The 27,509-nt window shown below is 37.8% G+C and overlaps 6 protein-coding genes across 6 annotated transcripts; 2 read left to right on the forward strand and 4 right to left on the reverse strand.

Annotated features, from left to right (window-relative positions):
• Nucleotides 1-1,222: 1,222 nt before the first annotated feature.
• GCK72_014624 (uncharacterized protein) lies at nucleotides 1,223-7,394 on the reverse strand (the record flags this gene model as incomplete). The annotated part of the gene is made up of 6 exons (XM_003108048.2): nucleotides 1,223-1,324; nucleotides 1,451-1,643; nucleotides 1,699-1,847; nucleotides 1,918-2,041; nucleotides 3,060-3,168; nucleotides 7,325-7,394. 6 exons carry the CDS (start codon nucleotides 7,392-7,394, stop codon nucleotides 1,223-1,225), a joined length of 747 nt encoding a protein of 248 aa, XP_003108096.1.
• A 1,541-nt stretch (nucleotides 7,395-8,935) lies between these two features.
• GCK72_014625 (uncharacterized protein) lies at nucleotides 8,936-11,122 on the forward strand (the record flags this gene model as incomplete). Its single annotated transcript, XM_003108096.2, has 9 exons — nucleotides 8,936-8,975; nucleotides 9,022-9,146; nucleotides 9,269-9,381; nucleotides 9,681-9,759; nucleotides 9,814-9,962; nucleotides 10,250-10,445; nucleotides 10,514-10,653; nucleotides 10,859-10,997; nucleotides 11,045-11,122. The coding sequence occupies 9 exons, from the start codon at nucleotides 8,936-8,938 to the stop codon at nucleotides 11,120-11,122; spliced, it is 1,059 nt and encodes a 352-aa protein (XP_003108144.1).
• Nucleotides 11,123-11,396: 274 nt separating this feature from the next.
• Nucleotides 11,397-12,833, reverse strand: GCK72_014626 (uncharacterized protein; the record flags this gene model as incomplete). The annotated part of the gene is made up of 7 exons (XM_003089532.2): nucleotides 11,397-11,631; nucleotides 11,689-11,955; nucleotides 12,006-12,109; nucleotides 12,155-12,307; nucleotides 12,355-12,452; nucleotides 12,503-12,702; nucleotides 12,751-12,833. The coding sequence occupies 7 exons, from the start codon at nucleotides 12,831-12,833 to the stop codon at nucleotides 11,397-11,399; spliced, it is 1,140 nt and encodes a 379-aa protein (XP_003089580.2).
• A 1,501-nt stretch (nucleotides 12,834-14,334) lies between these two features.
• Nucleotides 14,335-15,737, forward strand: GCK72_014627 (uncharacterized protein; the record flags this gene model as incomplete). The annotated part of the gene is made up of 6 exons (XM_003108170.2): nucleotides 14,335-14,535; nucleotides 14,583-14,884; nucleotides 15,021-15,162; nucleotides 15,216-15,353; nucleotides 15,397-15,574; nucleotides 15,625-15,737. The coding sequence occupies 6 exons, from the start codon at nucleotides 14,335-14,337 to the stop codon at nucleotides 15,735-15,737; spliced, it is 1,074 nt and encodes a 357-aa protein (XP_003108218.1).
• A 1,199-nt stretch (nucleotides 15,738-16,936) lies between these two features.
• On the reverse strand, nucleotides 16,937-19,166 carry GCK72_014628 (uncharacterized protein; the record flags this gene model as incomplete). The annotated part of the gene is made up of 8 exons (XM_003108289.2): nucleotides 16,937-17,035; nucleotides 17,080-17,238; nucleotides 17,285-17,572; nucleotides 17,625-18,462; nucleotides 18,514-18,605; nucleotides 18,652-18,723; nucleotides 18,774-18,972; nucleotides 19,021-19,166. 8 exons carry the CDS (start codon nucleotides 19,164-19,166, stop codon nucleotides 16,937-16,939), a joined length of 1,893 nt encoding a protein of 630 aa, XP_003108337.2.
• Nucleotides 19,167-22,360: 3,194 nt separating this feature from the next.
• Nucleotides 22,361-22,795, reverse strand: GCK72_014629 (uncharacterized protein; the record flags this gene model as incomplete). The annotated part of the gene is made up of 2 exons (XM_053730378.1): nucleotides 22,361-22,474; nucleotides 22,673-22,795. The coding sequence occupies 2 exons, from the start codon at nucleotides 22,793-22,795 to the stop codon at nucleotides 22,361-22,363; spliced, it is 237 nt and encodes a 78-aa protein (XP_053585150.1).
• Nucleotides 22,796-27,509: the final 4,714 nt, after the last annotated feature.

Here is a 27,509-nt window from a genome sequence, read left to right on the forward strand (position 1 = left end):
ACAGAAGCTACAGTCGCATTACACTGAATTCAAATTCTACTCACTCTTCGCTTCGCGAGTTCTTTTTCTTTTTTTCTTCCCAATTTCGAAAGCCTGAAATTCACAATTCCTAATTCAATCCAAAACAAGCTTCGTAATCTTTGATCAATTTTCCAGAATTGTCTGCTTTCATTCAGAAAAAAAAACGAATGAAAACAAGAAAAAACGAGGTCGAAAACTTTTTGTTTGGTTGTTTTCTTCTTCTTCCTTATCATGATTCTTTCTATTTCCGGTCAGAAAAAACAACAAACAAATTATTGTGTTAATAGAAATTTTCTGCTTCAGAATTCCTCCTTTTCCCATATCATTTTAATATCTTTTTCTTGAAAAACAAGAGTTCCGATTTCCTTTTTAATCAGTGTTTTCTGTTCACTTCTTGTTTTTCGTTTCGTCCGTTTTTCCCGTAGGCGTCGTCTATTTCCAACAACAAATAATTTGTCAAAAATAGGAATTTCTTAAAAATAGATGGCGTATTGTGTTTTGATTATCAAATAATCTGTTTCTATTTTCAGATTTAATGATGTAAATATTGTATACGAGTACGATCTCATCCTTCAACCAGCCGCGACTTCTTGATGAATTCATCCTTCCCGAGCTTTCAATCCTGCCTTTTTGCTTCAAATCGATCGATTTTAATTGCTGATCTCCAAAAATAAAGTGAATTCCCGTTTGTAATTTTATTTTATTTACATGCCATATCATTATACTATAGAACAACAGGAGAGGAAAAGTGGTAGACAGAGGAAGCATGGGTAGCGTTCGTACTACACGGGTTGAAATCGGGATTTGTTTTTAGACGGGAGCAAAAAAAAGAAAACTGTTTTTGAGTGTGGGCAATTATATGTACAATCCATGGTTTTGGGTTAACCAGTATGGGAAAAGCGTGAGCTACTCTAGTTGACAACGATTGCAGATCCAAGAGAACTGCACGACTTGGGCCAAGTAGGCATATTTACAGAGAGAACGAAAAGTTCTAGAGAGGTAACAAAACAAAAAATCAAAGAAAAACTGATAATCAGAGATTCTACAACCGATGAGGATGCAGAAAAAAAATGGTATAGAGGAAAAGAATATGATCAAAATTTAGAATGGAACGAGAAAATCAACATAAATTATTACATCCTGAATTGGACGCTCTCATTTGTTTTGAGGTAACGGCCTGAAGATCGATTGAAGAGAAGATTTAATCCTTCATGTAGTTGCTTCTCTTGAAGCCGGCAGCCGAAATTCCATCGTCACCAATGATCTTGCTCTGATGCTTCATGAAGTCTTTGAAGCGTGGATCCTGTAACAACAATATTTATGATCTTTGTCATTCTATTTTCTCTTATCAGTAATGATCTTCACACTATTATTACAAATATATGGCTGTTATTGCCTCACTAACTATTTTCCATACAGTAACCCTTACATCAGTGATTGACATCTTTCTCTCGCCAATGTCAGCGCCTCCAGCAGTGGTAGTAGTAGTAGTGTTGGTGGCTCCGCTGTTGGACGAGTCCATTCCCCACGAGAAGCTCTTTGGCGACGAACCGAACAACATCTCCGAAATGGACATGCGGCGAGCACGTGGTTGGGCCTCGATTGGTGATGTTGGAGCCGGACTGAAAGAATTATTATCGTGTTAAAAATGGGAGACAAAAAAGCAAATACCCCAACCTCGAGCCTTCCTGTGTAGAGAATTTGCGACCTCCAAGAGCTCCAATTTCTGAGTCAGTTGAATCCATTGAAATGGTTCTCTCTTTCTGGACACGTCCCGAGCGAGTTGGTGGCTTCCAGAGACAGTCAGTGTCGAAATCTGGGCGAATCTGAAAATGGACGATTTAGTGATCAACTGGAATTTTATTCTGCTCTAGTCAGATCGTTCAAACTACTTACAGAGTCATCAGCTCCAGCAATGGGAATGCTGGAACTGGTGGAGTGAGCTGAACCACCAGTCACCGCTTTGAAGGTGACATTTGGTTGAACGACAAGATCACTTACTTGTGGAGCCTTTGACATCCTGAAATATAGATTCGTGTGCTGGTAGTAGTCGGCAGTAAGGAATACTTTGAATTGGGACCCACCCACAGACCTATTTATACCCGGCCCGTTCTCCGTCATCTCTGCGTCTCAGCGCGAAATAGTGCACACTCTGCCTATCGTAACCGACTTGTTTTTAAGGCGAGAGAAAAGAAGCTGAGAGACATAAACATGTGACCACGTGAATTTGCACATGCATCTCCGGCGTCGCGCGCCCCGAGACCCTCCTAGGCGTAAACATGCCAGTGCCCATACTGGCGGTCTTCGGTCCGTTGTGGGAGCGGTGATGAGTTGTCAGGCAGCAGGGGGCAAAGAGATACAGAAAACTAGGGAGAAAGGTCAGGTGTTTCACATGTTTACAGTTACATGGCTCCCAATAAAAGTGGAGAATTTCAAACTGTTTTCGATCATTTTGATCTCTGGTATTTTGCTCAAAGAAAATGATCCGTCAACATAAACAATCAATCCTCCTACTCTCAGCTTCTATACAATCATTCGTATTTGTTTCGCAATTATCAATTTCTGTTAATAAGATCAATTCATTCTAATAGAATAACGTTCAACTATGAAAACGATAATATTAGCTCCACCTTCCAAAAAATTTCAGTTAAAAAGTATCAATGGAGCTCACACTCTAAATCCCCATCTTCATGATACTCACACAAAAAACATGGTTACTTTTTGTAATGCTAGTGAAATTTTTTCTCGCGTTCTAGAAGACTCTCCTGAATATTTTTTCCACCCGTTTCTCTGCACTTTCGGTTCTTTTTCTTTGCAGGAGCTGGTCCTCACTCGGCGTCATGTGTTTCACGCTGTTTACAACTCATGCGCTATTCTCGATCTCTCTCGAGAGGAAAGCTAGTCAATAACCAACATGCCGCTATTTTCAGCATCTTGAGCTAATCTTGTGTTCGTCAATCACTGAACTATAATCGTCGAGATTCAAGAATAACGTTCAAGGGTTATGGTGATGTTTTCGTAGCGTTATCGGGACTTACCACAACGAGTCCATTGGGTCGAGCGGCATTTTTGTGTTTTCCTGGTTGTTGTTATTACTTTCCTTTTCAAATGGTATGACGGACGTCGATACTGGGCTACCAAATAGTCCTGAAAATGAAATTATTTGATATTGTGTTGGATGTTGAAAGGCAAATACAGGTTTTCGAGAAAAATCAGTTTTTTTGCCGTGAAAAAAGACACTTTGATGGTACTTTTGGAAACAACAGAATGCACTTTTGACGATGCATTTAACGAAAAAATCAAACTGTGAATACGACGAACAGTGAGAATGAAAATGGGGAAAAAATGGGAATGAAAAAAACGAGTAGCTGCCAGCGCCAGAAGAAAGAGTGTGTAAGAATGAGAGAGTTGAGGGAAAAGCTTGGCCGTCGGGCGCCGTTGCGGGCTCTCAAGACGGCGCCAATTTTAATTTGAACAGTGTTCATATCTGTATGAATCAGGTTTTGTTGTGTATTGTTGTCATTCGTAAATCAAATTTGCAATCAAATAAAAAGAAAATTGCAGACTGGTTGGTTTTTGTTGTGTTTTGAAAAATGGAAACAAATCGCAAGAAGAAAATGTTCATGTGAAGAGGAGAGCGTAAACAAGTTTCTATCTTCGGAAACTTGGGAGGGGCACAAGAGCCGATGGCTATTTTCAGAGAGGAGAAGACGACGCGGAGAGAGAAATAGGAAAAAGTGGAAAACAAAAGTGCGTAATATGCATATTCAAGGAATATTCAAAAGTGGTGACAAGTCAGAAAAGAAAAACGAAGCAAGAAAAAGAGGGCTATTTAAACCGTCTGACTGTGGACGATAGGAGGTTACCAGCCAGACCAGCAGTGAGAAGGGCAGAATGGGCACGTGCTCGGCCCGCCGACCGATCGGCGTGGCGCCGATGAAAAAGACTGGAGAGGTTAGAGATGCAGAAGGATAAGGGTGGATGAGTGAGAGACGCAGACATTTGAGCACTGTTTGAACCCAAATTGGATGCGAGCGAGAGGCCCCAAATTCGGGAAGAAGATTCTGAAGCGATCTCTGATTTTGCAAAAGGATATATTTACCAGATAAAATCTTTATGATTTATCTTTACGAGGAAAAAGAAATGATAAGAAACTGATATTCAATGACTCTATAAACTGCTGAATAAGAAGATTTCTAGAAATTTCTTTTCAGATTTCAATAAAAAGCATCGTCTATAATGCTGCGTCCAAAGTAACTTTTTCGCGGAAAATCCGCGCGGAAAAAGTGTCCAAAGTAGCCATTTCTTTTCCGCGTTTTCCTCTGCGCCTTTAAGGTAATCGCGGTGAGACCAGCTCACTTTTTTGGAGGGAATTCAAAAAGAATATATAATTTCGAAAATTTAACTTTCCCTCCTAAAAAATGCGCTGGTCTCGCCGCGATTAGCTTAAAGGCGCAGAGGAAAACGCGGAAAAGAAATGGCTACTTTGGACACTTTTTCCGCGCGGATTTTCCGCGAAAAAGTTACTTTGGACGCAGCATAAATATTTTGGTTTTTTATATTCTCAAACTTCCTTATATACTGTAATCTATGCAGAAAAGCCAACTGGCTTGCGACATATGCGAATTATTGTTGCATCAGTTTTCCTACTTATGATTTTTCAGTTTGTCTTTAAAAAAGTTTCAGCCAGCAATTTCGAACTGAATCACATGCTTTTTTGATATTCTTTCGTTGTTTTTAATCGTGACATCACAAAAAAGTCTAGACAATCAAGCTATTTTAGAAGAAGACGAAGGAAAAGAAGAAATGATTTGAGGAAATGTCTTTTCGATTCTTATAAACAAAAAGAGACGAAACAGTGAGGGCCATGAGAGTATTGAACTTTATGTTTTTTTTCTGCAAAGTATTTCGACTCGTTTCGAATCACGAGAGCGCACTTTTTTCTGCTGGATGGGGTCGAATGGCATCAACAACTCGTTTTGCTTATTTTTCAATTGAATAAAATTTCGGGTTACTGTAGGTGAGTGTGTTTGCCTGATTATAAACATGAATTGCAATAAAAGATTACTGTAATTTGATGGATATTGTTCACATGAGAATCACGATGAAATGTGTACCTAGATTATGTTATTTGCGGGGGTCGCAAAGAAGAGTAGGTGGTGGTCTTGAAATGTTATTCTTTTTATCTTTTTGATTCTTTTCGGCACGTGTTTCATCCATCGAAACGCGGACGAACATCAAAGATTAGTACGGTAGAAGAGAAAAAAAGAGAAGGTCGTCTTTCGAATTCAAAAACAAAGTATTTGTGTCCGAATGGTTTTGACGGAGAAAAAATGATCCGATATGGAGAGAAAAAGAGAGAAAAAAGGTAGGGGAAGATCTTTTCGGAAAGATTGCCTCGGTACGATTTGTTCGTTTTTTTGGTATTTCGGAAATAAGGGAAGGCACGTGTTTGGTAAAAAAAAGAACGAGGACATTTCTTTTCAAGGACTCAAATATTGGATAGGAAAATGAGAAAATGAGAAAATGAAGGAGTGAAGAAGGTTGGGATTCAGAATATAAAATGAGGGTACTGACTGGAAAGAAGTTTTGGAAAAACTGAGATAGTGACCTGCTTGAATAGAAGAAGCTTCAGATTACTCAAAAATTTAAATTTCTTCTGAAAAAAAAGGAAAAGCGCCTGATTAATGTAGTTTTATATTTTCTCTTTCTTTTCCAAAAGATAAACAAGATTCCAGAAGCTCCTCGAGATCTTTCTTAAAGACACTCAAAACTCATTGAAAATCTACTGGCACAATTGAAAACTAACTAAATCATAGACCAATTGAAAGCAGCAAAAGATGTGTTTGTGAAGAGGAAAAACGAGTGAATAACAGGGTCAAAGTTTCATTTGATCAAGTTGATCGGGTACCCAGAACGACAACTGTGCACCTCCGGAAGGTTTTTTTCTACGTCATTACGATTTCTTTGCTTTGGGTGTACTCATCGTGACGTCACTTCTTTTTGGGTGAAGGGGGTTGACCCTTTCGTTTTGCCCCCTTCCCGCCACCCAGGTTGATTTCTAAACCTCTCTTCATACCGAATACTATTTCGTTATCGGTGGGAAAAACGGAGAAGAAGTCGACGGGAGAATACGATGTGTCGTTGACAAAATGTCCGATAGCGACGTCGAAAAAGCTCTTCTTGATTCAGAGGATTAATATCTTCTCCTTCTTCTTTTTATTTTATTCTGGTAAATGTGGAAAACACGTGGTGATTATTAGAATACCGTAACATTTTGATAGTCTTATTATCAAAGTTATCATCTTTTTAATCGCCTTTCCGACGACTTTTGACCGATTTTATTTTGTTTGGCAAGGACTTAGAAGAACTGTTTATGCAGCCATCAAATTTTGGTCGTACAGGTCATGAAACTCACTAAGTACTGCAATTTAATCTGCATTTTTGACTTAATGATAAGAATATGATTATTGAAGAGAAAACGAACTATTTTGGTGACATGAGGGACGGAGAAAATGAGAAGAAGGGAATGGTGAGATGAAGCTTTTCGTGGAAAAATATTTTGATTGATACGATGATTTATGGTGAAAGAAGAAGGCTATTTTGAGAAGTTTTCAGTATCATTCGTAAAATGGAACGTCTTATTCGAATTAGTATGTTTTCAGGAAGCATCCATACGATTACTGTAGCTTTAGGATGGATCAGGATAACAAGATTACACTATTCGAAGAGTCAATCGTTGGTTTCTGAGACTTTTTGCAGCACATGATAATTGATGAGACACGTGAAAGTGAACTGGATTCGAGGAGTGAAAAGTGGGATGTTCAATGACTGAGATTCGAAATAAAGAAACTCAGAAAGCTTCGTGGATTTCATTTGTAAATTAATTCAAATGAGCAACTTATCGAGAATTTCCAGATAAAACCTATATTGCCGGAAAGTTGGTATTGTAGGATTCCAAACGATTTTTGATTTCATTTTTAAAGAATAACGGACTGAGTTATTCAAAATAATCAAATTCCTTCAAATGAAAATAAATCTTTTATCAGTGTGAACTTCACAAGGAATTTTCAGGCAAAATACGATATTGCACGGTTTACTTTGAATGTCAGAAAAGTTTTGAAAACAGATCTTTATAATATTACTTGCCATTTTTCCATTTTTCAGAAAAAAGATTACTGTATTCTAGTTAATACTACTGTAAATATCATTTGCTATAGTAAGGTATCTATCTCATTCAAAAACTCAATTTCGGGAAAACTTTTCGACCTTAAAAGGCAACAAAAGTTGAAAGTTCACTTACTGGCAACAAACATCCTTGGTGTCTCCTCAACTGAAGTTTTTGAATCGTCAAAGAATGTGTGTAAAAGCATTTTGATACTTGAGTATGAAACCTGCAACCACAAAAAGTTGGTAGTGGAGAACGAGACTGTGTGAAGCGACAGAATCAAACAGAACGACGACAGGACAGTGCCATTTATATACGGTCAAAAACGCATCGAGTACGACGGAACGTGACATGTAGTCTGGGTGAAAAAGAGAGTACTGAGGACAAGAAGAAGAGAGAAAGAAGAAGAAGAAAGTCGGTCGTTCTTTGACTGGACACAAGAAGAATCACGTGGTTGCCTCCTGTGCAACACTTGAGAGCAATGAATGAGAGGAGAAGCTCTTTGAGTTTTTGATGTGTGGACAATGGATGAGAAAAGTTTATATAGGAAAGAGAGAGAGAGTGGACGGGATAAACGGTTTGATCGTTCTTCGTCTGAATACACAATCGGATTCCCGGAGGACAATGATCGCAGATTCCAAAAAAACTCTATACATGAAGTGGTTTTATCAACAAAACTCCAACAAAGAGGAAGTGGAAACCACAAAAAAGGAATTCTGGATGAAATGAATATCAAGTGTGGGAAAAATAAAAGGAATTTTGATCTTTTCGCACTTTCTGTAACAGTGAACAAATATTTTCTCAAGAGCCACAGATTGTAATTCTACTAAGAACTCCTGTTGAGTTCACTTATGCACTCTGGTCGGTATCAGTTTTCAGGATTGCACGCGAACAACTGATAACAACTGTTTAGTTCAAGTTTTTAAGAGGAGTTATCAGTTGAAATATGAATGAATGGTTGAAGTTAGAGACGAAATTTTGGGGATGAAAGAGGAAAGTACATAATCAAAGTTACTTGGCTTGATTGTGAGTTACAAAAATAAACACATTATTTGGAGAGAAAAGAGAAGCTCAGATTTTGGGGTACTGTGTAATGGGAGAAAGGAAAGGAAGCTACCGGAAACCAAAAAATTGTAGAAAATAATATTTTTGAATCCAAAGTTTCAAAACAATTCAAAAAACTATAAAATTATTTTCTCTCTTTGAATTTTTTGACCCTCGCGAAGGCGGTCGAAAACTGAATCTCTTCATACAAAACATAACTGTACTTTTCTGAATTATCTCGACGTGTTATGAGTATAACTTTTTGTCTGAAAATCTCATCGAAAATTGTTTTTTGTACTTGAGAAGGCTCTGAAACTGTTATAAGTTTTAGAAAAAGAAACACTGGCTGAAATTGCTGAAAATCTCATCGAAAATCGTTTTTCCTATATCAAAAAAGTAAATTTTCTGGCCAAAATTCAAGTTTTCTGTCTCTTCAGACAGATCATCTCATTTTCTACATTTATGATGGATGGGACCTTTTTTCATCCATTGCGACGTCCAAACACCTGAAAATACTAGATTTCAATTGAAAAAAGAATGAATTAAAACGTGAAAAAACCTGGTTCGCGTCTCTTGCAGTTCTTTTTTTACTGTGTTGGAGGCAATGACGTTTCAAACATTTCCAACACGTAGAATATTCATCAAAAACCACAAAACATGCTTCAGTGACTCCCCAACCCCCTCCCCCTTATCTTCTCCATAATGACCGTCAACTACTCTCTGGACGCCGCCACTGCCAGTGGTAAGCAGGACCTTCGATAGTTCCCCTCATATTTTAATATTTCCAGCCTGGGCAGTACTCGTAGTAATATTTCTGTGGAGAGGAAGTTTATGGAAACTGATTTGGAGAGAAATGCTTGGATGGACAATTCTAATGGCTCTGTTGTCTTGCATTTATGTTTATGGATTGAAGGTGAGTACAGTAACCCAGGAGGATAGAATTTGCCAGAAAATGTCACGATCAATTCAATTTTTTCAAGCTTTTTCTCTGAAAATCGTCTACAAATATTCATTACCCGTGATTTTCTGGTTCAGGGCACCGAATCCGAGCGATATTTCCAAGTGTTGTTCAATTTGACGGAGGGAGTACCAACCGATGGAACACTGATGTTTCTAATGTCTTATATGACTCATAATAGTTTGACAAGGTAAGAAAATGTCAAGTTTAAAATTCTTGAAATTCCAGTGCAATATTTGGATTCGGTGTCTCAAGATGGTTCGAATAAGGACAAGAATGACTAGTTTCCGAGTGAATCGGGTCTGAGCACGTAAACTACAGTAAGCCAGACTACCGTAGCTTTCGTAGACCCAATTCGCTTCAAACCTTATCATGCACGTACTCATTCGAACCGTGCTGATAGGCTCAATTAAAGAATAGTAATTTCAAAATGATCATTCTGAGTCTGACCGAGATGGCACAATTTTTTCCGATTTCCATAATTTTTAGATGGTCTGAAACATACAAATGCTTAGGATGGCCCGAGAATGTGGCGCTTCTCTACAAGCAGTATTTCAATAAGAATGCGGTAGGATTATTTTCTTGGAGCAGAGTTATGTGTTACAACTAAATGCAATTTCAGATGTCAAAACACGAGGGACGCCTGATGAATCAAACTATGGCTCGTTATTTGACAGTTTTCTATATTTTATTGTTTCGAGATGTGTGTTCAGATGTCAGAGAGATGTTCCCCGCACTTGACGATATGATTCATCCGGGCATTTTGACGGCGTAAGTGATGGATTTTCGAGAAAAGATTGCAATATCAGCCTGTTGGAATGGTTCTAGAAAGTAAAAGTAAAATGGGGCGATTTCAAATTTAATGTCTTACAACGAAAAATCCAAATACTGTGAAACTTATATCTTCTAAATTAGTGGGAAAATGCGCTTAATACCCCAACTCCCTCCATGATTATATTTTTCTGAACCGTCTCAACACAATGATATCAAATACTCTACTCCCATCTTTTAAAGCCACCATGCTTTAAACTTCAACTAAAAAACAACTTCTATTTCAGAGAAGAAGTGAACATCCTCCAGAGTAGTCGACTCGACAGAGGTTCTCCTCACTATTGGGTTCCAATTGATTGGATTGTGAACTTGGTGAAAAGAAAATATCGATCACCATACATTTATGACAAAAATGGGCGAAGACGGAAGAATCCGAAGGAGAGTATTATGAGTGAAGTGGAGTACGCGAAGTTTATATGTGAAGTAAGTTGATATCATAATCGAACTTCTCAAAGAAAACTTAGTTCTTTTTCAAAACAACTGTTTTCTAGCTCAACAAATTGCGTGGAAAACTCGGTGACGTTTTATCCTACGATTGGGTGCCTCTTCCCATGGCTCTATTACAAAGTCTGACGATATTTGTGTACAGTACCCTGACAGTCAATTGCTTTCAAATGCAGGCAAGAATTATGTGAGTTTGAGGGAAAACAGAAATTAATACTTGATTTTTGAATTTAACCTGGTGAGAGAGTTATTCCCGATTAGTTTTGTTGTGTTAGTTGGGTCTCACTGCAAAAACAAACTTTTTCGGTTACTGTAGTTTTTGCGCCGAGCATACGTGTTTCATTTTTCACAAACCTTCGAGGCCTGACACCCCAAAGCCTTCTTTTTTTCAGCACCAGCGGCAAATCAGGACTATGGGAAATGTTTGTGGAGTGCCTGAGTACACTTCCTTTCAGTATGCTGCATTTGTCATTTCTACGTATTAGTCAAGTGATTATCAACCCGTTTGGAAGAGATGATGATGATTTTGAGGTTTTTTTCATTTGTAGAATTTTCGAAATTAGAGGAAATATTTTCAGACCCAATACCTAATCGACAGACATATCAAAGTTCTCAATGAGATTTTGGTTCCGGAGGAGTCGAGGAAGCAGAAGTAGATTTAATTTATTAATTTCAAAACATTTCATTTATTTATAATCAAAACTAAAATCATATATTTTCTAATGAAGATTTTTCTTGCTTTTTGACGCAGCTTGAGATAAGCTGTCAATGGGAATAGGAACCACTGGCGGAAGTTTGACAGAAAGTTTTTGGGAAAGAGGGTATCTAATCAAAGTTTCTTGATATAAGAAACGGCATTTATTTGGAATAAAAATACAAGAACCTGTTAAAAATTCTACATCTAAGTATGATAGATCATCTGAAAATCAACTATTCATATCTAAATTTGCAATCCAGAAGTTCTCTTTTATATCTCGAAGACAACCATTCTGGAATCTCTTCGCATCGAATCCCTCTTTGATCATATACATATTTCACTTTTCTTCTCACTGCCATTATCAATTTCTTCTCGAATGATGAAGATAATCGAGTTATTCGTAACTTTCCATCATAATTTTCCATCCAATTTCCATTTAATGCTGTCGTGTCAATATTTCGGTAATGTCTGAAAAAATATTTTCGATAGAAAGTGGACTCTTTAATTCTAATGAATTCAACCAACCTGACATGACCAATTCTCTTTGGTGCCGACATCACTTTGACTCCTTCGAATTGGAAAAATGACCAGTGATAAAACAAAAGAGCAACCATTTCGGGACGGATGATTCCTTTCAGATTATACCAACTGATTTCAGTCGTTTTGTTGTATTTCAGGAACATTAAATCAGATAAAAGTTGAGATTCTGATACGTACTTCGAAGGATTCTCTTCTGTTTTCAACACTCGATTCGTTGTAAAACTGACTTCTCCGATATTCGATGGCATTGATCTGAAAATGAGATAACAGGACAATATATTGAAAAACGTTGCCAGGCTTACCGGAGATAATGTCTTAAATTGAATGGTCCCGTGTATATCAATCGTTCATCAATATCCATATTGACAACCCATTTTGAATGAAATTTACTCCGATAATGACATTCCTGAAACGAAAAAATCAAATGTTTTATTCAGAATAAAAAACTCACATGAGTCTGAATGAGATGAGACATCCATCCAAGTCTCAAATATTCTGTCACGTATTTTGTAGATTCAGCTATTCCTAATCTCTCATAGTCATCAATTATTTTCCGATCGTATTCGTTCATATTGAATAAAGTGAAATAGAAAAATGAAGTTCCCTAAAACTTCAAGTTTCGATTGGTTCGCCTGGAGGTTCCCAACCCACCAAAAGACGATAATGTTCCACGTATTCAATGATTTCCAACCATTTACTCTCATTCCCATATAGTGGCCCAACACAAACTGATAGCTCATGAATTGGTTCTGAAAGTATTCAATTTCTGTTTCAACCTCAAAAACTTGATAAATCTCACTTTCATATACCCTGTTTATCAGTGGAATCGGTTCTCTGAACTCCTCAATTTCCTCTTCATTTCCAAAACTAACACTAACAAATTCTGCTCCGAATCTCCGTGGACAACTGATTACAGCCAATGGCCAGACACGAGATTCGAATCTTGCGGAGTGAATTTCAATTCGATTACAGTCATAATATCGACATGTTGCTTGTTTTCTGAGAAATTAACCGTTTTTACTAAAGGAAAATAATGAAAACTTTTACCCGAAAGTGTGCATTGCAGTTGTGATAATTGATATATCTTCTGGATAAACGAACGCGGAGAGGAGACGAGATTCTCCGTCCATTAGATTGTTCTACAAGTTTTAAAAGCATTTCAAAATAAACTATAAATCAGAACCAACATTTCCTCCGAATCCAGTAGCTGCCCACTTCCTGAATTCATCTGAATGAGTGACGTCATCTGTTGTTACCTGATTCCAATAAGGCACAAAACATGAATTGTACAGTTGTGAACTGAAAATGAACTTGATATACTCTTGAAATGAAAAAGAAAAGAAACCTGCCAGTTGGTCCCTCGAGAATAAAAGTTCTTTCTATTATTTTCACTCTTTCTGATTGGAAAAATAACAGTAAAACTAGTAGAAATGAAATAAAAAGAACGATAGTTTTTCGTCGATGCATTTTTTGATGCTTCATTCTTCCAATTGTCTGTTGAAAAATCCATTCAGATCTCATCCAAAGATTTCCTTTTTTCGATTCAACGCAACAAAAAGAAGAGTCGATCGAATACATTTTGTTCTGCCATCGGTTTTTCGGAGATTTGAAACAAAAAAGTGGAGGGAGAAATAAAGAAATCCAAAGCTTTTTAAACAAGGTTTGATTGACATGGGAAGACACGAAAGTTTGAAAAGTGACTCATTAATGAAAACTGTTTGAGAGCTATTTACTGTGAGAGTTCATATCTTTACAAATCTAACAGTTAAGGTTCTTCTCTTCATTTTTAGATTCTACGGTATCTTCAGATAATGCATTCGTCAGTTAAACAATCTGAAAATTCTTATTTTCAGAGCTAAAACAATCAGAATTGAAAAAAAAATCATTTTTGTATGAGTCCACTTTTTGCCTTTCTTCTCGGTTATCTCAATTCAATCTCCGTCGGATGAATTGGGCAACAATAAGGAACTTTTAGAAAACGATTCAATTTCTCTAAAAGTAAACCTCTCCGAAATAAGAAATCTGAAAATTAAAACTTGAACAACTCATAAAATGTTGATGAATACTTCCATTTTTTCTATTAAAAAGGGAAAAACAGATGAAGTATTGAAAGGTGTAATCCACGAAAGTAGCACAACCAAAATCCAATTTTTCGGTGTTTGGAACCTTCAAAGAACCTGAGACCTGGAATTCCAACCAACAAAACGCCTTTATTCTATTACTTTTGTGTTTTTGAATATTTCCGAAAACTTCTTCAAACTTTTTAAAATTTCAGACATCATGGAGATGTGCGTTCACTTCCTGAATCAATCGTATCATTATTCACCCACGTAAACCTTAAATGTCACGGACAGAACCTCATCTATACACACCGTTTTCAATTCATTCGGGATCCGTTTTCCTTTCAAAACTTCCTGTTTTCAGAGAAAACACATACCGTATTCCTTTTAAGACCACCCAAACAGTCTCCCATGAGACTCTTTTTCTTCTGAAAAACATTAATGTCTGGGCACATTCTGAGAACCGTCATCTCTTTTTTCCGCCCATTTTCTCGTTTCTCCGCCTCCTATTGAGAGGTATAAAAGTAGTTTGAATGATAAAAAGAGTATCAACTGAGCCTTCATTTCAATCATGCAGCTCAGTGAATTTTGGAACATCTTCTTGAAGACAGTACAATATCTCTCTGCTTTTATGTCAGTGTCTCTGAACTGTGTTCTCATATTTTTGATCTTGGCTCACTCTCCAAAGAAGCTGGGACTCTATAAATATCTTATGATCTACATCTCAAGTTTCGAAGCTCTTTACTCTATTTGGGATGTCACAACTGAGCCGGTAAGTCTCTTTCAGATATATTATAGACATTCGAGATGATATTCCAGATGGTTCATTCATACAAAGCAGCATTCGTTGTCTTCCGAAACTTTAAGCATTCCGATTTCGATCGGGAACAAAGTTTCATTCTAATCGTCATTTACTGTGGCTGTTTCGGTTTTTCTCTGGCAATTTTCGGTGTTCATTTCGTCTATCGATACGGTGCAGTTGTCAAAGAATTCCGAGATAAATGGTTAGGAGGAAACAAGATTTATATCCTTTTCTTTATGCCAATATTCTATGGAACATGGTGGTCTATTCTCTGTTATTTATACTTTCATTTTGATTCTTCAACTGATGATTATATGAGGTTTGCACTCCAGTTTATTCGGTTACTCTAGGGAAATCTTGAAGTTATCAGTCTTTTCATAGAATGAACTTTTAATTCACAAACAGACCCACAAAGGGACAATTTCCTTTCAGAATCTTGCAAATTTGAATTTCAGAAGAACAATATTCGATGGATATGACATTGCAATTGAAGACACTTCATACATAATTGTCTTGTTTCATCCAATTGATAAGTATGGAAATACATATCCGGACATTGCAGTCTTCGCTTCGATCGCCTGCATGTGGTTCATGATTGTTCGTTTTTTTCTCTAAAAAATCCTCCGGAAGACTTTATTTTCAATTTGCAGCTAAGCTCAGTTTTCTGTGTCTTCTTCTTCGGATTAAAATGTTACATCCGGATCTCTGATGCTCTTTCGAAAACATGTAACGTGTCGAGTGTCACGAAGAGTCTCCAACAACAGTTATTCCAAGCTCTTGTTGTTCAGGTCACATTCATATCGAAAATAAAAAGAGAACCCTATTTTTCAGACTGTAATCCCTCTCATTCTCATGTATATTCCCATTGCAATTCTCTTCACTTTTCCAATGATTGCCGTGGATATCGGGTTCGCAAGCAGCTTCATTGCAATGACTATTGCAGTTTATCCAGCAATTGATCCATTACCCAACATGTTTATCATCAAAAACTATCGGAAAGCAGTCTTTGGTATTTCAGATTTATGAAGTATTATATGAAAACTTATAACCGAATTTCAGCTTTCTTCGCTCTCATATTCCGTAATCCGTGTTCTTCTCTTCGTCGTGCCCAGTGTACTCAAGTCGAATTAGTGTCAAGAAGTGGAACTGAACAGAATATCGGAATTATTTGAATTCATTTCGTTCTCTGATTTCTTAATAAACCTTTGCTCTGAATAGAATATTTTCTTTCGCAGTCTAGAAGACAGTAAAGGAGACATGTGCCAACTGGCTATATTATTTACTTCTCCAGAGATTCCAATTTCCGGTTATTCTCTGTTACGTAATATGTTTATTATATTATTTTTCTGGCCTTCAGTTTTCTCAATTCGGTAGAAAAGTGTTGTTCGTCTTGCTCCAAGGGGAGCCTGTGGAAAAAGAGAAATGAACACAAGTTAGACGCAATTAACATTTATTCCAATTAAAGAGATTATGGTAATGGTGGACAGCAAAAAATGATAAAAAACTACAGAACTATGCCACAAAAGTCAGTCCCCGGCTCAATGGCAACAACCGCGACAAAAAGAAAGAGCAAAAATTATGATTGAAAATAGCTAGACAAAAAGGCATAGTCCATTTAAAGGACTCTACTAAAGAGAAAAAAAAGATTACACATGTAGGGGGGAAAAGGAGCAGGAAATGTAATATGAAAAACAAAACGAATCCGTGAGTTGTATTTTTTATCACCGGCCTTTGACAAGTGTGGGGTTGGTGGGTTTTATTTGATTTTTTCGCTATCCAAAAAGTGGGTATTGTTGTATGGTATGATGGGGGTGTAGGTGTGAGGGGTTGGGGGCAAAAAAACTGCAAGGAATAATCACATCAAAAAACGAGGATTTACCATGGCATCAGAATACAATCACAAAAAGACTATCACGAGCACAACGAAGAAAACTACATAATTACTTGTAACTGCACAAAAACTTGTAAGAAACACGAAATGAACGAGATAAATTGGGAAACAGTGGGGAAAACATATTATAAGAAGAAAAATTACAACGAAGTGGATGGAAGCAAGAAAATTTAAGGAGACGACAAAAACGACGCTCTCTTTGGACTAAATATTTGAAACCACAGATTTTTTTGTTTGAACCAGCAATTGAGAACGGAAAGAAGAGAGGTGGAAATGGAGAGATTGTGAAATGAATTGGTTTGATCGTTACACGGGGGAAGGCGATGTGGAGCAGAGACGAAAAGGCGGGGAAAGCATTTTTAACCGTCATGTTTCAAAGGGTAAAGATGGAAAACAACGAGTATAACACGAGTGGTACCTTTCATATGGATAAACTGCAGGGGGTGAGGGGAATGAACAATGACACTAAAGGAATCTTCTTCAAGCAGTGGTTGATTGCCTTCGGATAGATTCCCAGCTACCGATACGAGTTTTCAGAACATTAAGTTTTGAGCGGAGATCTGTATGACGTTGACGAGCCTGAAACATGAAAATTGGTTAATTTAATTTCAAAAATGACTCACTCTCATAAACTCGGGATCTTTTTCATAGAATGCATATCGATTCTGTATTAATCGTTCAACATTCTTTACTTCTTGATTATGTTGTTCGGTTGGAGAATTCTTTCGTTGATTTACAGCGGTCACAAGCTTCATTTCCAGTTTACGAAACTCGGAAGAAACCTGAAATGCGAATAAACGTTTGAAATAGTTCCTATAAAAATCTTACCTCAGTCAATTTTTTGTGACACTCCATGTACATAGGATATTCTTTATGGAACATATGGAAGTATGACTCAGCTTCAGTGAGCGACTTGATGTCACCGAACGTTTTTTCCCAGTTACATGAAGGCTGACTTGGCGATGACAACGAAGACGCGGGCGACGAGATCCTGCTCGAAGCCGTCGATCCTCCACCGTTAGCAGCAACCGATGCAACTGTGTGATAGTCACGTGGTTGTTCAAACTTTGGCACTGGTTGCATAGCAATCGTGGAAGCCAGTTTAACTGGGTTCAACTGGAGAAGATCATGATTGATGATGTTTTTTTTTTCAAATTTAATAATTTACCTTTGGCTGTTCTGGAGCTTTCTGTGGTGGATCCTCTGGAGGACTTGCCGATTCGTTCCGTTTCGTTCGTTTCAAAGGTATCGGCCCTTCAGTCTGAGAAGACATCGTTTGTGGTGGAATTGATGCTGGAGCCAAGTTATGAGCCCGCCGTTTGTTAGCTGGTTCGGGTGCTGGATAATAATCATCTTCCTCTGGTTCAACACGCTTCAATTCTTTCGGTGGGCTGGGAATCTTTTCTTCGACTTTCTCTTTCACTTTATCCTTTTCAGAAGATGTCTTTGAACTAGCGGTCATTCGTTCCATCCCTTTCTTACGCATTGGAGCAAAGTTATTCTCAGTTTGAACAACACGAGAACTTGATTGACAAAGTCGTCTCACATGAGCTTTCTCATCTTGATTGAAAAACATCCAACGTTGATCAACTTCCGACAGAAAAGATGAACGAAGTGACAATATGGTCATTTCCGGTCGTGTCTCCGAAACTTCTTCTACACAACTTCGAATTTTTTCAATTTCATCTTTTTCTGGAGCTAATCCATCAGCTTTCAATTTTTTGTATACTTCTTCCCAGTTGGAATATTTTTGAGTCACTACAAGATGGATAATACGTTTTTTAATCGACTTTTTCATCAGTTCTGGTTTCATATCAATCTTCTTGCAATCAGATCCGTTCGGTGTTCCTTTCGAGCTCGGAAGATGACTGGTTGAAGCTTTCGATGAAATAAATGAAGGGCTAACACGTGATGAGTTGGAACCGGCATTCAAAGAAGAACCCATATTTCGTGGTGTTGAAGATGAGGAATTGAAATGACGAGAATTGGAAGTCATTCCTCCTTTTCTGTAGAATTTATTTTATTAAAAATTGAATCAAATTTACAAATCAACTTACTTCATCTCTTTCGTTCCTCTGCTTTTTTCCACCTCAGCACGTGCTTCAGCTCGTTTTTTCGTTTCTTCGAAAGATTTGTCTGTCGCTTGAACCTGAGAGTTCAAAATAGATATACGTTGTAAGTCTAGGATTGCTTACTTGATATTTTGTCCTATATGTTCCTACATTTCGAACACCTCCACCCGATTGTATAAGAGTATCCGTTTGGTCCTTAAAATTGAATTTTTGAAAAAAAAAAAGAAGGAAAAATTAGAACTCACCGGCAATGTTTGTTTATGAAAAAGAAAAGTATTGTTGGTTTTCGAAGAAGCGGTTCCATCACCAATTTCGACGCGGCCCTCCCTTTCATCAACGTGTATCCGCAGCTTCTTACCGCTCCGTTGTCCCTCCTCGAGAGCTGCGAACATCTCATCCGTTAGTTTGACCATGACCACCGTCGTTCCTTCGGTACAATCGATTCTATAAAGAATTGGTTTTAACTTTTCTAATCATTACACGAAATCTTACCTTTGCACATCCAGATTGACAGGTGTTGGAGGGGACGTTGTAGCGGCGCCAGCGCCGTTTGAAACAGTCGCTCCAGTGAGCAAATCACGAGGAGAATGACCGTAGCTATTTGAGGAGAAGTGCATGCTGGTTGACGATTTAAGCATTTTTCAGCAAATCGTTTGAGTGTTCGTCCAGCGACAACACCAACAATACTATAGGACCCGTATTAAAAGAAGAAATGTGGAGAAGCACGAAACGAGGCGTGTGGCGTGGCCGTTGTCTCTCGAAACTCGATTTCAGCAATCGATTCGATAGACGTTGTCACACTCTTTCAGTCTGCAAAACGTCCGAAATTGGAATCGGTTATAATTGAAATAACGGTAGACAAAATTGCACGATGAACGTTTGAGAACGACGTAATTGCCAGCGTGGAAAAACTCGTGCGAGTGCTCCACGTTACAAAAATTGTATTAAAAAGATTTAAATCACGATTTTGGAAAAAGAAGAAGAAAAATAAGTGAAACACGACATTGCTTTTAATATTACTACATCATGGCCGGGAATTTTCGGAAAAGAGCAAAAAAACGACTGATAGAATACGAGACGCAGAAGATTATACATTCTGGAAAAAAGAGCAAAACTAAATATTTCAGCCCGGCAGTGAGAGAAAGGCGATTCAAGAATTGGACGAGCTCAGGGAAAAAGGAAGAAGAAAAACAACTTTTCAAACGAAAAGAGTGTGTGGATGTAGTCTGGGAATAACAAAAACATCAATTGCTTGAGTGTGTTCATCTGAGATGGATAGAGTTTCTTTCATTAGGAACGCGTAATGGCTATTGGCATAATTAGAAATTATTTGGGGAACCGTAATTCATCGTTTTTGGTGTCATCTTTAGTTGTTATTTGGACAATCCCATCGTCATCCATTCATAATATTACAATGGTAAAAATCATGGAAAAATGAATCGGCCGCAACAGCAGCTGGATCAACACCCAGCTACCGCGAATCGACGGTACCAAATATGTGCACACACACACAAATCGACAACCAGGCACTATTCACATTCTTCTTTTTCTTCTAAACATTTTTCACCGGCGGCGGCTGCGATGATGGTGGTGCGTTGCGAGAGCGGAGTGCACCACCAGCAAAAAATCCAAAGTCGGAGGGTAAAGAGCACTCAAATCGGAGAGTCGCAGGATAAAAGAGTCAAAAGAGAGCCGGTTGGAAGGAAGAAGAGGAAGGAAAAAGAGAAGGTGCTCGGCGCAGTATGTTTGCCAAACTGTTTACCGTATTGCTTTTTTTCGTCATTCTTTTCTTATCATACACGAGAGACAATCATTTGGTTAGTACGGAGCTGTGCGAGAAAACTGGTAGAATTTCAATGATAACAGCCAGTGAAATTAAAAGTTATTTTGTATGGAACATTCAAGTTATCAACTCAAACTGATAGCCATGAAAATGATAATAACTCTCTATAATGTTCTGTATCATTCGAATCATTCGGAAGGTTCAATATTGTAATTTTCAAAGCTTCAGAAAAAAAAAAACAAACATTCTACCTAGAACTCGGGTGAAAGTGATGTGAACAGATTTTACGACAAGATATGATTTTGAAAGAGACTGTATCTTTTTTCTATTGCATATTTCGTTATTGAAATCAGATGGTGATGTGTCATCTTCCAAACGATTGAAGCAGGTGTAGCTATGAAAACGGGAGAGTAGAACCAGTTTGACACTGCTTTTGATAAAGCTGTCATAAAATTATAAAGCTCTGCTTGTCAACTCTTTTTGATGTGACATTCGTAGTCTCTCCTTCGGATGAGTATTCTTTTTTTGAATTAGAGTTCTAGGAAGCGTAATAACCTGTGATCCAATAGGCAGATAACATCCCAACCGGAAGTCGCCCGGAAAGGAAACGAAGCTCATGGCGCCCTCCAATTATTACGTCATTTGGTCAAATGTTAGTAGGAATGAGAGGGCAGGAGAGGAAAGTGTCCGAGAGGCAAGAAACGTCTCCAAACAGGAACCCATCGCTCTGTCCGACGAATCGTTTCTGATAACATCGACATCGAGGTTGGCTGGTTCGGTTTTACCCGCATGATACGTGCGGAGGGCAGATGACTGACTGACTTACTTCTCCGCAGAGAGACTGTCGAAGATCAAGAAACGCAGAGGCACAAAGTGTCATTAAACAGGCGCCAAACGGCACTAGGTCGCCGAGACGCAGAGGTTTTAAACAACAAAAAGAAGCAATCACAAAAGAAATCGGTAATTTTCAAACAACTGATCGGGAAACCAGAATTTGAATTCAGCGCCGGTAGAAGCCGTGCGATAGAGCGCGTCTGCACACATATGTCCTTATTTGGAAATGGACATGAAAAAGGCGGAGGAGAGACGTTGTGGTGGTGGACGAAGAACGAGAGAAAAAAGAGGAAAGAGAAGAAACAACGTCATCTAACTGGTTATGTCTCTTCTAGACGTTTTTGTCTTCTGTGCAGACATTGCGAGAGGTGTAATGTTACTGCACTTAGAAAAATCCTCTTTTTGCTTTTGAAGCACATAATTAACTAGGCGAGTGAGTGTGACGTCAGAAAAATTGAAAAATCGCTCGACATCATCACAGCATGCTCAGGCCATGCAACTCATCTCGAGTAGATTTGAAAAGTGGCCATGAATATGCAAATACAATTGTTGGAGGGTATAACAATGTCTAGTCGTGTTGTTAGGTTACGAAATTCAACACAAGAAAGAAAAAAGAAGAAGGCAATGTCAGTTAGACGAAAAAGGAAACATGAAAGTGATTACGAAAAAACGAGGAAATTCTAAAAAGAGCGGTAAAGTGATTATCGAAATAAAGAGGTCCTCAACTACGCAGTGAGATGATGTCATATACGTTTGAAATACTAATGGGAAGTGCTTTCCTAGGAGCAAAAATAGAAAGACTGGCGGGAATTCAATGGGAAAGTAGAAATCAATAGAGTGACTGACACGAAAATGTGTTATCTGACATTATATTTACAGCTGACAATCACGTCAGTTCGATAGGTCGACTAATAGTAAAAAAGAAGAAAAAATGGGACAGAAATAACCGAAATAGTTAAAAAAAATATTATGGGTTACTGTATCTAGGATTATTCATACGAGAGATGGATCCTGATTGTTTGAAAGTTATTTTAATGCAACAGTCCCAGGAGAAAAAACAATTTCAGTGAACCTCTAGAGACTTGGAGATATATGGAATGACCTCTCGAAACGGCCATTATCCGTCGCTTGATGATCAAATATAAAATGAATGCGGAAAAAAGAAGGAGAAGATACATGACTTGGTCAGTGCGACAAGCGGCAACCCGTTTCGACTCAACTATCGTCGTCGTCTTCTTCTTCGTCTGCAGAGGAAGGCTTCGTATGGACGGAGAGTGGTGGATGTTCAAACAAACCGCTCCATTCCATTCCACACTCGCCTCCGGCGCTCTGAATCTTCGCTATTTTCTGTTGATCGATATTCAGAAGAATATTGAAAATAGAAGACGGTGTACAGTTTGACGAACAAAAGAAAAAGAAGAAAACAACTGACCAAGCGTAGGAGTTCTATTCATAGGAAAATCAATAGAATTCTAGTGAAACAATACATTTTTCGCATCTGGACAGTGGAAAAATCGAGATGCCTACCGCATTGAATTGATAAATTCTCGAAGCCTGAGCAGCGATAGCGATGCCATAGCTTTTCTTCTCATTTTTAAAACAAGATGAAACAGCAATTGGCGTCTCTTGGATTCTTTTTAAATGTGACATAGTTCTCTTTTAGAGATCCGTCAAAACAAAAAAAAGCATGCTGAGCCATTCAGATTTGTTTTCTGCAGAAGTGATCAGAAGAGATAAGATTTCGAGTTAGAGCATTGCAAAGTGTGATGTTGAATGCTTGTGAAGATTGCCCATCTTTATTAACGAGAAGCCATACACTTCTAAATGAACGTTCCAAACCCGAGACTAATCTGAGTGTGAAGGCCAATCGAAAATAAGTAGCAGACTGGTGAGATGCAGGATTGCGAAAAACACAAAATTCGTATACTTACATTGAGAGAGAACTAGATGAAATTAGTGAGGAACACATTTCTTTGAGGTTTTACATTAGTTAGTCATAGGGGTGAAGTATGCAATCGAAAATACCGCCAATAAATTTTCAGATCTAAAATGGAATTTTTTAATATTAAACTTTAAAAGTATAGTTCGCTTTGAAGATTCCGACACTGAAATCAATTCAGAATCCGGAAGATAACTTAAAATGAAAATTGAGACAGAAATAAGTCGAGTATGAACGGACGTGAAATAAAGAGAGAACATATATGTCTGAATGACTCAATGTTGCAAAATGGGAATGAGCGTAAGTGCAGTCGAGTGCTTAAACTTGTTAATTTGGGGTCCGGCACAACACAACCCAAAATTAGATTTCAATGAGAGAGAAAGAAAAGAAGACTCGCTTCACCCTCACTATCAAGTGGCGTGCGCCAAGTGAGAAACGAAAAAGACAGTTGAAATTAGAGAGAAACAAAGATGAAGACTGCGAACGACAGGACGAATGAAGAAAAAGAGGACCTCGCTAGATAAAAAAAACCATCCCGAAAAATGACCAAAGTGCGTTCACATTCCCAATAGGACACTATTCGGGTTTGCTGGCCGCCAGATGATCACGAGTAAAAAAACGAGGAGGCGAGACAATTGCGAGAATTTCGTCTAACTGTGTGACCTACCGTTGATCAACACTCATACTAGTACAAAAACGCGCAGCACCACACTCTCTCTTTTCTCGTCAACTGAAATTTCGTTTCTCTCTCTCTTTTTCTTTTGTTCTGTTACTTTTCTATCTCTCTCGACTAGTACCAATTAGTCACATCGCGACTGAAATAGGTGACAAGAGAGAGGGAGACGGGGCCTCTATTCAAAAACGATTTTAATAGAATAGAAGATAGATATGTTCACTGCCGCAATATTGTGTATATGTGTGTGTTGTGTTATTTGCTTGAAAAGTCTGCGGAGGCATCGAGATAGAGCGCGAATTTGTTTGGCACACCTATTTTTGATATCAAAATTCCAAGAGTTCGAGACGAAAGCAACACACGAGCTACTAATACGGATCCGAGCAACAATTGTTTACACAACCTTCTAGTCTATCTTCTTTTAGTTCTCATTCGTTTGACATATTACAACGAAAACTAAATTGATTTATACTGTCTTCTGCCTGTGACAGTGTACGACATTTGTTTTCATCACATGATGTCGATAGAAATGATCAGCCAAAAAAGAAGACGACACGGAACGTGCGAAAATAAAAACTCGACGGTGGCGACAGTGGCACGGTTAATAACGCCTACCAAACTTGACAAGTAGTATAGAATATTGTGAAAATCATGAAATATTAATAAGATTATGTTGTTTTTGTTTTCAAATGATAACAAATTCCACGCGAGAGATAAAGAACAGAAAACCGAACATTGTTGAAACGGCCTAGTTGAAAATAGAAAAAGGATTACTGTAGCTTCGAGGGCAATATGATGAAAAAAGGAAACTAGAAAAAGGAATAGGTAAACAAAAGTTTCTAATGAAGAAGGTAACCGGTTTTTCAAAGTTATTTTTACTTTTTTATTTAAAGAAAAATATCTTCATAATGACTAGTTTTATGGCGCTCTAAACTTTAATTCTGATCCCCAATGATTCGTGATGTCACATAACGGCTGAAATATGTCGGAAAATATTAAAAATAGACACAAATTTACTCTCAGATTTCGATAAATTTGAAAAAAGAAGATGAAGAAGAAGAAGAGTGAGAAGATATTTCTACGCATACACACATTTAGAAACCGATCTATCTTTTGAGACGCAAGAAAGTTTTCTCGCCGATATGGAACCAGTTTTTATCTCACTCACTTATTGGTTGATGCAACGAAGACGGCCTAATCAATAGCAACATACCGTGTTTCTTCACGTGGTAACGAAATTAGGCGAACAGTGAAACAAAAAAGGTTACGTGACAATCAGAAATGATGAGAATGGTTCAATGAAAGTGAGAAATCAATAATGGATCTAGACATGTGAATAGATTGTAGGTGACAGATATTGCACAACATTTGCTAGCTGGGAGGAAAACGAAACGCAACATGCGTATATTTTTCAATGTTTTTTTTTTCAAAAAAGAACGAGTTTTAAACAAAATATATTCTTTTTTTAAACTAAAAAGTGCGACTACAGTTTCATCTCTAATTTTCGTGACATTCACAACTTTCTTTTTCGGTCGAGGCAAATGAAAGAAACGATTCGATCGTGCACAGGGGTGACAACAAGCAAAACAATTCCTACTCAATCTATCCAAATTTAGAAAAGGAGAAGTTGGATTTAGAGATATTGATCTTTCTTGTTCAACATTATCCGGGAAGTGAATACACTAATAATTATGAGGTCGTCTTGATGAAAATTTTGATATATTTAGAAAGAAAAAGGCGAAAGAGAAAAGGAAATTTACCTCACTTTCAGATATTTTGGGGGTAAGTGTTGCAGCAGCATCTAACAGTTTCCGACTGTCAGTTGAGAAAAAAAGAGAAAGAAACATGAAGGCCACAGAATTCGGTTTGCGAACTGAACGACGGAAAGTGAAAGAAGGAAGAAAGAGACACGAATAAAGGCGACTTTCAGAAGCGCCGATTGAGAAAAAAAACTGTAGCAATAAAATGGAAAGTAGTTTCTTCACTTTGTTCACTCTATTTGTCGGTAAGAATTTTTCAAATGGAATGGGGAAAAATGAGGAAATTGAGACGACATCCGGACAGACGGTTTGATTCCTTTGCATTGACGCCATATCGAAAATCTTCATTGAGCTGCGTGCCGCGGGCACATTGCGTGAACATTTCCTTGTGCCTGTGTGCGCACTTCTTGACACACAGACACCGCACATAACACAGTACCAAGTTGATTTGCCCCCGTAGTCTCTTTCTGCGCTCATTTCCGAGAGAGAGCCATACAATAAGTCTCACACTCTTTCAAAATTTGTCTATTCTAGCTGCACATTGCAGACTGCGCAAAAAGCGAGCAAGGAGACGCGGGAATTGTACACCCATTGCGTCGTCGTTGTCGAGGAATGCGGTAGAATCCTAGAGACGCAGGTGCCAACATCGGTAGTAGCAACCATGAAGAAGACGACGGAAGGATAGAAAACCAGTCCGCAAAGAAGAGCGCGCCCTGTACGTAAGCGACATGCGCCGCCTTCGCGCACCTTTCTGATTGCGAGAGAGAAGGCAAGAGAGAGTACGTGATTTGAAGATATTTAGATATTCAGAGACAATAAATGCGATCAAGAAGTGGCATCAAGGAGGAAGCAATAAACGATGCTTATCCCTAACTGATCGAAATTCAGCTTCAATCGTTTTTGTATGAATGTCTATGTCTCATCGCTCCCAAATCTATTTGTTGAACTATCACAGTCATTATTTCTAGGAGCAGGAAAATGAATTAAAACTTCCAAATTTTCTTCTTCTGGTTTCTTGCATTACTAACCTTATTACTTCAATCAGTAATTTGTAGTAAGATTGTGTTTTCTTCTTTCATAAGGCTTCTCGCAATTTCAACAATGCATACGCATAAAATACAGTAAGAACTAGGTGAAACATGAACAAAGTGACACCACCCTTCAAATTTTAACAAAATTGATCGGTCAATACTTTGATTGACTCATTGTTCCTGTATACCAAGGGAACGAAAGTAAACATTCCTACACAGTTCTCTACTCATCGAACAACAAATAAATAACCCGAGTTCAATCTTTTTCTTCCGTCGGTATATCAAAACCACTTCCTCTTATCAATTTTACCAACGTTCGAGGTTCCATTTCGTATGTTATTCCATCTTCTTTGTTCATTTTTATTTTCAAATTCCCATACTTGTATTTATGAAAAAGGAATTTTAAAAAAGACACGACTGATGAAGGCGTCGACGAATTTTCGCTAGATTGGAACCAACGATTCAAAAACGGAATAGAAAAAAACTGAAATAGTAAATGATGTAAACATATCAGATTCGCTCCAATAAACTATATTTCGATTTCATTCATATCTGTGCGTTCTAATGAATTCTGGAAGATTGATAATGTTTATCATAATTAGAATATATGAGGAATTTTACATTCTAAGGGAACTTACTACTAACTTATTCAATAGAAATCAAAGAGAAATAGAGCGATTCAGAGAAAATATATCAATTTTTAAAGCGGATTTCAATGGGGATGTCTCATACTACGGTAATCTCAGTTATGGAACCGAGTGGCCAAAAAAGCGAAGCACTAGAAGATAGAAACAGAGTGCAGGGCAGAAAAAAATAACCATTTTCCCACGCATGCAGTTTTTTTCTTAAAAATAATTTCCGAAATTGAACCCTTATATTTTGAGAAGAATACCATTTTTCAGAGAGAAAAAAATTTTCGGTAGGTCATGGAGATTCGAATGCTAATTAATTGAATTTTGAA

The sequence above is a fragment of the Caenorhabditis remanei genome, chromosome IV (assembly GCF_010183535.1).
Source record: "Caenorhabditis remanei strain PX506 chromosome IV, whole genome shotgun sequence".
NCBI lineage: Eukaryota > Metazoa > Nematoda > Chromadorea > Rhabditida > Rhabditidae > Caenorhabditis > Caenorhabditis remanei.